The 11,088-nt window shown below is 48.8% G+C and overlaps 1 protein-coding gene across 1 annotated transcript; it reads right to left on the bottom strand.

Annotated features, from left to right (window-relative positions):
• Positions 1-7,670: 7,670 nt before the first annotated feature.
• Positions 7,671-9,226, bottom strand: FFAR2 (free fatty acid receptor 2; the record flags this gene model as incomplete). Its single annotated transcript, XM_079759847.1, has 2 exons — positions 9,170-9,226; positions 7,671-8,667 (listed from the first exon to the last, which is right to left on the bottom strand). Exon 2 carries the CDS (start codon positions 8,658-8,660, stop codon positions 7,671-7,673), a length of 990 nt encoding a protein of 329 aa, XP_079615973.1. The 5' UTR covers positions 8,661-8,667; positions 9,170-9,226.
• Between the last annotated feature and the right edge of the window lie 1,862 nt (positions 9,227-11,088).

Here is an 11,088-nt window from a genome sequence, read left to right as displayed (position 1 = left end):
GGGGGTAAAGTTGTGCAGGGTAGAAAAAGTAATTGTAGTTTACTATAGAGACTCCCTGTTTACATAGTCACAATAATGTAAACATCTAACACAATTATTATGTAAGTATATCAGGAAGATACAGAGTGGGAGGGTGCATGTGTTTATGTATTGGGGAAAGCTAAATCCTCATCTTCTGCCTTTTCAGACATTTGAAACTTGGCCAGGTAGGTTACTGGACTACTGCTTCTGAGAGCTTAGAGATCTTTGGCCCAATTTCCTGGTTGAATGTGCAATTGGTAGGTGAGAAATGTCCTCATTTCCTGTGACTAGAGAAAAATAAAGAAAAGAAAAAAAAAAAAGGGGGGTCAAAGTATCTAACCACAGGAAGTAGAGAAAGCTGGAGAGAGAGAGAGAGAGAGAGAGAGAGAGAGAGAGAGAGAGAGAGAGAGATCAGAAACCTGGAGCTAAGGGGCGGGAAGGTTTAAGGGAGCGGATTTGGAATCTTGGCTCTGTGTTTTCCTCCGCCCCCCCCCCCCCCCCTCCCGCCTCCGCCTTCTCACCACAGTGATCACCACAAAACCACATCACACATGAACTCTGACTGTGGTCAGATGAGAATTTCTGAGGAAGGGGCACAACAGAAAGAGGAAGTGAGATAGTTAATGCAGGTTCCCCTTTCCTAGGTCAGGCTGAGCCAGATCCCTCTCCCCCTCCCCCCCCACCCCACCCCCGTTTCCTGGCAGTGGCTCTATGGCTGCTGTCTGTGTTATTCATTAACCAGACACTAATATTTCTGTTTACCCATATGTCGTCTGCAAGGGGTTCAGAGGAGTCCAGCAATCTAACCAGCCACCCGGATTCTCTTGGATCAGGCCCAGCCAGCCACATGTAGCTAGTGTTTATTGTGCCAGAGCCTTGTACTAAATGTCGCCAGGCAGAGAGAAAGTTTTCCAAAGTAGGACGTGATCTGTCTGCCAGTTGAGCATATGTGCTGGGAGTGTATCTAGTGATGGGCTTGAGTTGGCTTGCAAGAGCTGATTATTAGCATTTCTTGCCAAACCCACATTCAGTGTCTTCATGCTGGTAAAAATTGGCTCTGGTGGAATGTATCTGCCATAGAAATTGGCAAGTGCAACAACTCAGGGCCTTTTCTAATCCCCTGCTTCCTACTCCCTTCCATCTGAAGAGCTGGCTGTGAAACATTTTCTAGCATGCCAATGGGGACATTTGTTTATTAGGTAGATGCATAACTTGTATTCTAATGAAAGAGGGAACAGCTCCGCTTTGACAGAGCCACCAGCCTGATGAAAACCCTGCATGTTCGATATAGTGCTTTATGGTTTCTTAACGCTGTCATGCACATTATCTCCTTAACCTAACAACCATCTTCCTTCAATGGTAAGGCACAGACACCAGAATGATCACCTTAAAATGGAAACAGCATTCCACTCTCTTGCTTAAAACCCTCTAATGACTTCAAAACCTCTTAGAATAAATTCAAACTCCTATCTGTGGCCTAAGAAACTTGGCATGGTCTAGTGTCTGCTGACCTCCTTAACATCATCTTCCATCACTCATCCTCCCAAGTTCACAATATTCTGGCCCAATGGTTCTCCAAGTGTGGTCTCTGAACCACCAGCATTGGTATCACCTGGGATTGTTAGAAATACAAACTTTTGGGTCCCATCCCAAACCTACGGATTCTGAACCTGTGGGGAAGGGAAGATTAAGTCATGCTTCAGCAAACGCTCCACATGCTTCTAATACATGCTTACGTTTGCAAACCACTACTCTAGGTGCACCCTTGGCCTTGATATGCTAAGGTTTTCCCCCTCCCCAGGGCCTTTGCACCAGCAGTTCCTGTTTATAGAATGCTCTTCCAATGGGCAACTTCTCATTCAGGTCTCAGCTGACCATCACTGACTCAAGAGAATCTTATAAACCCTCTCAAATCCCTCCTTATACTTTCTCCTCTATCCAGTATCTGTTTGTGAAAACCATTTGCCGAATCTGAAATTACGCTGGTGGTTCATTAGCTTACTTGTTTACTAACTATTTTTTCCTACTAGAATGGAAGCCCAAGACTAGACAGCTTGTCTCTCATATACTCTGCCTCCCCAGCTTCTGTATATCCCAGCTTATAGTAGACTAGAGGCCCGGTGCACGGAATTCGCGCACGGGGGGGGGGGGGGGTGTCCCTCAGCCCAGCCTGCAACTTCTCCAATCTGGGACCCCTCGAGGGATGTCCGACTGCTTGTTTTCCTTCAGACCCTCTCACAATCCAGGCTGCTGGCTCCCAACTGCTCGCCTGCCTGCCTTCCTGATTGCCCCTAACCGCTTCTGCCTGCCAGCCTGATCACCCCCCAACCACTCCGCTGCCAGCCTGATTGATGCCTAACTGCTCCCCTGCCAGCCTGTTTGCCCCCAACTTCCCTCCTCTGCCGGCCTGGTCACCCCTAACGGCCCTCCCCTGCAGGGTTGATCACCTCCAACTGTCCTCCCTTGCAGGCCTGGTGCCTCCCAACTGCCCTCCCCTGCTGGCCATCTTGTGGTGGCCATCTTGTGTCCACATGGGGGCAGGATCTTTGACCACATGGGGGCAGCCATATTGTGTGTTGGAGTGATGGTCAATCTGCATATTACTCTTTTATTAGATAGGATAAAGGCCTGGTGCAGGGGTGGGGGCCAGATGGTTTGCCCTGAAGGGTGTTCCGGATCAGGATGGGGGTTCCCTTGGGGTGTGGGGCGGCCTGAGCAAGGGGCCTGTGGTGGTTTGCAGGCCAGCCATGCCACCTGGTGACCCAAGCAGAGGCCCTGGTATCTGGAATTTATTTACCTTCTACAATTGAAAATTTGTAGCCTGAAGCGGAGCCAAGCCTCCTGCTCGCTCCGTGGCCGGCAGCCATTTCTGTTGGGGTTAATTCACCTTCTATAATTGAAACTTTGTAGCCTTAAGCGGAGGCATGGGCAGGCCAGGGTGTGCGGAAAGTTTTGCTTCCTCCGTTGCCTGGGAAACCTTGCTCTCTGTGGCTGTAGCCATCTTGGTTGGGTTTATTTGCAGATATGCTCCTGATTGGTTGGTGGGTGTGGCTTGTGGGCGTGGCTTGTGGGTGTAGTGGAGTTAGTGTCAATTTGCATATTACTCTTTTATTAGGTAGGATAATTAATTCATATTTGTTGAACAACTGAATAACTAATTTCCCAGTGAATACGTGGGATATATATCAAGTGACTTAATGAAGATCAAATACTTGTTAGTGAGTAGGTAGTTTCACCTTGAAAATCTCTGACTAGGTCCAGAGATTTTCTTGCACTTTTCTAATCAGCAGGAGCAGCCATGTCCCTAAAACTCTGGGAAATCTCAAGTTGGAAGGGTTTGGTAGTACTAGTTCAGTTCTTATTGGATGTGTGAGCTTCCTCAAAGTCCTAAGACAGGTGTTTTCTATGTTCTACTTTGATATTCCTGGAGACTGGGGAGCAGTTACTTATGGAGTGAGTCAATTTTATTTTATTTTATTTTGTTAATTATCACCTGAGGATATTTTCTCCATTGGTTTTTAGACAGAATGGAACAGAGGGGGAGAGACACAGAGAGAGAAACATCGATGTGAAAGAGACACATGGATTGGTTGCCTCCCACATGCACGCCAACCGGTACGTGCCCTTGACCGGTATAAAACCTGGGAGCCTTCCATCCGTGGGCTGATACTCCAACCACTGAGCCAAACTGGCTAGGCATCAATTCCATTTTAAACAGCTCTGACTCTCTAAGATGTAACTCCCTGCCTCTTTTGCCCATGACCCTTGTTCGTCCTTGTGGGCTGCATATGAATGCATCTTCAATACAGTGGAACTTGTCTTGTTCCAGCCACATGTCCAGCATTCTTACTTGCTTCTCATGTGTCAGTGAAGAAAGCAGGCATTTTGGTGTCAGGAAAACCAGGATTCAAATTCCCTCTTACTTATTGATCTTGGAAAGTTCCCTTCATCATCTTAGGCTCCTTCTCTAGAACAGTGTCTGGCATTTAATGTGTTGCTGTTATTTTATTTTTATTAGATTTTAAGTCTCCAAAATATTTTGGTTAATTTTTCTGATAATCAAGTTATTATCCTTTGATTCCTTGAGTTAATCTATATTACCAAAAAGGTAATATGCTAATTAGACTGGGTCAACCGGCCTTCTTCTGGACATCTGATTTCCTTCCGGATAAAGCCATGGTGGTGGAGGCTGAGGCAGAAAGGGCAGTTGGGGGTGATATCAGGCTGGCAGGGGAGGGAAGTTAGGGGCAATCAGGCAGACAGAGGCAGTTAGGGGCGATAAGATTGGCAGGCAGAGGCAGTTAGGGGTGATCAGGCAGGCAGGCAGGTGAGCAGTTAGGAGCCAGCGGTCCCAGATTGCAAGAGGGATGTCCGACTGCCGGTTTAGGCCCGATCCCTGTGGGTCCCCCAAGGGGTCCCCAATTGGAGATGGTGCAGGCTGGGCTAAGGGAACCCCCCCATGCACAAATTTTGTGCACAGGGCCACTAGTGTCCTTTATAAAATGTGTTGCTCAGTACTGAACATGCTACTGAATAGACCTCAGTGGAGTGAGGTAATCAACTTGTTTAGATGCCGTTTTAATATTACCCCAAATCAAATTTGCTTTTTTGGAAGGTGTATACATCTGAAAATCCCAGATTTCCCCCCTCACATATTACTATCAAACTATCCTATATAGTTGGCTAATATATTGTTTTCATCATTTTATATTTCTACTTGAGTTTAAATTCTTATCTGTGCTTCAGCTGCTATATTAGAGCTACCGCTAATCTACACTAATAAAAGAGAAATATGCAAATTGACCGTATCTCCACAACACCCGCCAGCCAATCAGGCGTGAGTATGCAAATTAACCCAACAAATATGGTGGGTTAATTTGCATACACAGGTGTGGAGAAAAGACTGAAGACTAAAGAGGCTTGGCTTCTCTGCTACAGCTGGAGTGAAGGCCTGGGTCCTGGGTGCTGGAGGAAAACTGGTGCGGGCAGCCAGGGGAAGGAAGGCCTATTGCATGAATCTTCGTGCAACAGGCCTCTAGTACTCTATAATTTCTCAACAATTTTATATATGCAGTCTCATTTAAATCCTCAGAATGACCCTGGGAGGCATACATTGCCTTCATTATTATGATTTGGAAATAGAGGCTGGAGGTGTGCCTTGCTTAAGGTCAAGCAGCTAGTAAGCAGAACCAACACTGAAGTCAGGGCTCTTATGACACCAGTCCAGTGTTGTTTTGAGGAAGGAAAAGAGAGAAAATGAACTCTCAATTAGATGGAGGTAATAAGGGAAGTTTTTTTTGAAGAAAGTAAATATGGGGTTTTATAAGAAGCAATCAGCAGATGGGGTTGAGGTAAGGGGGCCTTATAAGCAGGAAAGGTCCCAAGAGTAATTATTTTTGACATATTGGGTCCCCAAGCTAGGCCAGTGATTCCTGACTGAGCTGTCTAACATAATCACCTGGGGAACTTTTTAAAGCTCACCTGTTGCCTCCCCCGAACCCCCCGAGATTCTGAGTCAGTAGATTTTAGGTGCCCACTTGTGTTATTTATATATATCTACATGTAATTCTGATGTATAGCCTCTGTTGTGAACCACTAGGATAGGGTCTGAAGGGTCAGTTAACTAGATAGAGTGGTTTAGGGGTCCTTATTGTGGAGAAATGAGTTAGGTAGATGAAATTGGGATGGAGGAGAGGATACAAAGCAGGTAATGGTATTATATGAGTTCCTGAGAGGAAACTTTTGATGATAAGGAAACCCTGCAGGTCTCTAAGCAAGAGAGTAGGATGTTTTAAGCCCCCCGTGGATGCTGATAACTTTGAGTCAGGACACATTCCCTTTCTAAATCCAGTCTCTATTCATCAGTCTAAACAGGATTAAACAGGATTATGTCACTCTCATTACATCTTTACCTTAAAATGTTCCTGTGGCTGTGGCCCCTGTGGCTCAGTGGTTGCAACGTCAGCTCATGCACTGAAGGGTCATGGGGTTGATTCCTGGTCAAGGGCATGTACCTTGGTTGCAGGTTTGCTCCCTGCCACTGTTTGGGGTGTATGTGGGAAGCAACCAATCAATCTCTCTCTCTCTCTCTCTCTCTCTCTCTCTCTCTCTCTCTTTCCCTCCTCCCCTCCTTTTACTCTATGAAAAGCAATGGAAAAAATAGCCTTGGGTAAGCATTAACAACAACAACAACAAAATGTTTCTGTGGTTTCAGATTCATCACCTTCCCCCTTTGCTGCTGAGTCTGGTTCTTTATCCCATTTTTGCCCTCCCTCTGCTTGCAGAAATGTTACAAAAACTGTGGACACTCACTTTCAGAGTTTTTACTAGGGGCCCAGTTCACGAATTTGTGCACCTTGAAAGGAACTGTGGGCCACAAGGCTGTGGTGGGAACAGGGGTTGGTCTCGGCCCATCCTCCACACCCCAGCCCGGCCCCTCCTGCCTCAGCCCCACCCCCATCTGATGCTGGCATCCCCGCTCCTGCCGCCTCTCCCACATGCTGACGGTGCCAGCAGCAGGTGCGAGCAGTGGCTGCTGCCCTGATGGCCCCTCAGGAGCAGGGCAAGGTGGAGCCCTGAGGGGCCATCAGGGCCAGCAGCTGCCGTTTACACCCGCTGACGGCACTGAGTGATCGGGGCTGGTGCCGGGTGCCAGCAGCGGGTGCAAGCAGCAGCTCCGGCACCGGCAGCCGGTGTGAGCACCGGGTGGGACTGTGGCACAAAGGAGCAAATAATTTTCAGTAACCACCAGAGACTCGCCCCAATGACAGCAACAGGTGCCCCACCTTGGTCTGGTGCCCCTGCTCACCTGCTCTGCCATTCTGCTGCTGCCAAAAGCTGCCATGTTCTACACACGCCCCCTGGTGATCATAGCAACCAGTTGTTCAGTTGTTCCCCCATTCGGTCTATTTGCATATTAGCCTTTTATTATATAGGATTTTTCAATCTGCCAGACCAGGCTGTCTATTCCTGTGCTAGTCAGTCCTGAACTCTGTCTGATGGGTGCCAAACTGTATCCTGACCCGTGTGGGGTGCCAGGGAGGGAGAATACAAGACCCAGACCTCAAGAAGTTCCCAGTTTAATGGGCGAGACAAGATACACACATGAAGACAGCGGGAGCATAGTTACAAAGCAGCAGTTCTGATCGATACATTAGAAATCTAAAGCATTAGCGACCCAACCAAGCCCTCAGCCCCTCCTTCAAGTCCCCTTGGCTCAGAACTTCCCTGAGTCTCCTTTGACCTCATTTAGTATTTCTCTCCCATCTCTTTCCCATTGGCTTCTTTATAGCATCCACAGCTAGGCCAGTGTCTAGGTGTGGTGTCAAAGCTTATAGCAAGATCGCTTTAGGATTCTCTGCTTCAGTCTGATCATCCCCAGCTACCGACCACCTCACAAGGACTGAATTCGTAATAGCCACCTTGCTTTCAAAGCATGGTCTGATAGTGCTTCTATTCCTAACCATGTCTTCTTTGGTCAGGGGGCTGTGTTCCATTGGGAAGGAAAATTCAATCAGGAAGAAATATCCAGCTGGTGAGAGAGATTCCTATAGTCTCAGTAACAGATTGGTCTAAGGATTCCTGAATCCAGAACCCTCATCTTCTCCCTCTCCCAGCCCGCTCAACCCATATTAGGTCCAGGCACATCCCTAGTCTGTGGTGAAGTCAGAACTCGGTCCTCCTTCTGCTTGACTCACACCCCGGTCCCCACCTGTCATCTCTGTTATCTCTCTGCGTCTGCGTCCCAACAGAGAGGAGCCCTGATGCCGCAGCATCTGAAGCCCTTTTCCGACGGCTCTGCGCACATCTGAAGAAGAGAAGTAGAAAAGCAGGGGGTCCAGACTGGCGTTGAGGGAACTGAATATCACAGCTTCTGCTCGCCACGTGGGGCTTTTCTTCGTGTAAAACCCCACCAGGTGGGACACGTTATAAGGCCCGAAGCACACCAAGAAATTGAGGAGTGTCACGACAGCCAGCCCCACAGCCCGGCGCCGCCTCTGGACCCCGACGTGGGGCTGGGTGAGCATGATCCACACAAAGCGCCAGTAGCAGAAGATGGTGACCCCCATGGGGATGAAGAAGAGGACCAGGCACAGCTCCAGCCGCACAGGAATCACCACCTCCAGCTGCTTTTTGGTGAAGTTCTCATAGCAGGTAATTTCATTTGTATTTGTGGCACTCTCGGTCGAGTTCAAGTACTGAACGATGATCACGATGGTGCAGTGACCAAAGGACATGATCCAGGCGACCAGAGCAGCAATCACCCCATAGATAGGCCGGCGGGACAGCTTGTACTGCACGGGGAAAGCCACTCCCAGGTAGCGCTCGATGCTGATGCCTGCCAGGAGCCACGTGCTGCAGTAGATGCTGCTGTAGAAGCCGAATCCTGTGAGGGCACAGACAATCTCGGGCAGATACCAGCGGAAGTCAGAGGCAGCCTCAATGATCTTGAAGGGCAGCAGCAGCAGCAGCAGAAGGTCCGCCAGCGTCAGGCTGAGCAGGAGGATGTGGACAGGTGCAGGGTGGGGCTGGCGGACCCGGCCCACGAAGGCCCGCAGGGCCAGGAGGTTTGCAGGAAGACCAGTGAGGAAGATGATGACGTAGGCCGAGAGAATCACGGAGCTCTTCAAGTTTGGCATGACTATTCTGGAAGAGGATGAGGAAGGGCAGGGTCAGGAGTCCCCACTCACAACCTGCAGACCTGCCTCCGGTTCAGGATGAGGACATCCTCTCTGGCAGCTCCCCTTCCCAGGCCCAGGCTTTCTGCTGCCACCACTGCTTGCTCACAACACCTGCTAGAACTGCCCAGAGCAATTATTGACTTTGCCGGGGGCGGGATATTAACTGCGAGTTATTACGTTTGCCATCATGTGTCTCTGGGGGAGACCAACCCTTGGCTTCCCAAGGGAATTCCCCTCTGGTTTCCCAGCCTTTCTCCTGCTCTCCTCACAGATACAGGAAGTTACTGATATCAGTTTCCAACTTTCCTTCAGTCCCTTCCTCAGTCAGAGATCTTCAGAGAGAAAAGGCAAGCCTTCTCACACAGAGAACGCTGTGAGAACCAGGCCCCCACCCAGTGCTGACTTGCCACACAACCACTCACACACACCAAGGAAGCAGGTGCCCAGTCCCCAACCCATCTCCCTACCTCGTTTTCCTCTCCTTTTGCCAGAACACAGATTCTCCTCCACCGTTTCCTCCTCTGTCCAATACCAGACTCTGGGACTGTACTAAAAAAGGAAGTTAGTTAAGCGTGGGGGTGGGGGCAGTAGGAGGATCAGTGAACCAGCACTATTTTGGGGGACTTGTCCCCCAGAAAGTTAGAGAATATTCAGGAAAACCCGCAGGCAGTCACTGACTCCTGAGCCTGGAGTTTTGACTGTAAATAGAAGAACTCTTCTTAACGGGGTAATTCAGTTTCCACTTTGGTTATGACCCTCACCACCCACACAGTCTGGCCCCTCCATCCTCCTCCAGGCTTCATGTCCCAGGCCTCGCTTCCTTGCCCCCACACTGGCTCCCGTCTCCTTATATTCAATTCTGACAGATTTCCTCCAGCTCAACACCGTCTCCTCCCAATTCTGATCCTGCCATCTCTTCCCAGAGCTCAAGCACTAAGTTAGCTGCCTTGCCTTGTCTTCGTTCCGGATAGATGGCTTCTTGGAAAAGAAAGTCTGAAAGCTGCTGGGAAGGAGAAACAGAGCTTCAGCCACTGCTACCGCCCATTTCACACAGGAAAATATTGTAAGGAACCTGGCTGCTAGAAAGCTTTTATACCAGCACAAGTCATGTGACCAGAGAGAGGAAGGTCAGTAATTGAGCACTGTCTCCTCTCCAACCCGAAGGAAAAGGTGCCTGCATCTTTCGTCTCACCCTAGAGACCCTCACTCAGACTTCCAAACCCAATTCCTGAATTTCTTTTCAATCCTAGGCATTTTTCCCATTTCCCAAACCAGAGTCTCTTCTTTTTTCTAAGCAATTTCTTCTATAATTCTTTTCATTCTCAGGAAAGAGGATTTCTGCTTCCTTTTATTCTGCAACTAGAGGCCTGGTGCACAAAATTCGTACATGGGTAGTGTCCCTTGGCCTGGCCAGTGATCAGGGCCGATTGGGGGCCTTCTGGCTGCTGGCCGGGGCCTCCCTTCCCCTGCTGCCAGCTGCCAGCGAGGGTCTTTCTTCATTCCGCGCTGCCCCCTGGTGGTCAGCGCACGTCATAGCGAGTGATCAAACTCCTGGTCTCCCAGTCGAACTCCCGAGGGGACATTTCATTGTGACTTTGGGGCAGATCAATTTTCTGAACATTGGTTTCCATTTCAGTCAAGTGAGTTCAGGAATACTTATATCCCAGGATTTCCGTGAGGAGTCAGTGAAGTAGCATATGTAAAGCATTTGGGCCAGTGCTTAGCCTTCGTAGATGCTCTTAGGTGGAAGTGCTCCCTCCTTTGAAGCCTGTTGGACAGCTTTGGAGAGAGTGAGTCACTGGATACAACATCCAGAGGCTGAGGACACAGACCTGCCATCTGACTTGGGGAAGTGTCAGGGATTCAGTGGGCCCAAGGTGCCTGTGTGGCCTTTCTAGGGGAATGGTAGTCAGGCTCCATTCCTTCCCCCCCCACATTCTCTCCCTGTGAACTGGGCCAACCTCTGAACCACCCTGCTCTTTTCCCACTGTATTCACCTGTATAGCTCCCATTGAAACACATGCCTGAGGAAACAAAGAGTCAGAACATGTTTCCTTTTTGACCTAAGGAATGGGTCTCTGTTTTGCTATCTGTGGCCCGATCCCTACTCACAGAATCTTAATTCTTTCTCAAGGGCATACTTATTTCCTATTGCTTGCCCATTCATTCATTCATTCATTCATTTTGTGGCCTCGAACCCCAGGGTCCCAGGTATCTTCATATTTAACTTTTCTTTCTCTTCAGCTCTCCTCTCCTCTAGAACTCAGGAGTTCTGTCTTTTCATTAATTTCCTTCCCTCAGCACAGACATGCACTTCCCAGATAAACAGGGGAACTAAGGAAGAGACCATTCTCTATTGCTTGCTACTAAATTTATTGTATTTGTG

This window comes from Cnephaeus nilssonii, assembly GCF_951640355.1.
Source record: "Cnephaeus nilssonii genome assembly, chromosome: 20".
Taxonomy (NCBI): Eukaryota; Metazoa; Chordata; class Mammalia; order Chiroptera; family Vespertilionidae; genus Cnephaeus; species Cnephaeus nilssonii.
The sequence above is the reverse complement of the archived record's forward strand: the minus strand, read 5'-3'. Positions and strand labels throughout refer to the sequence as shown.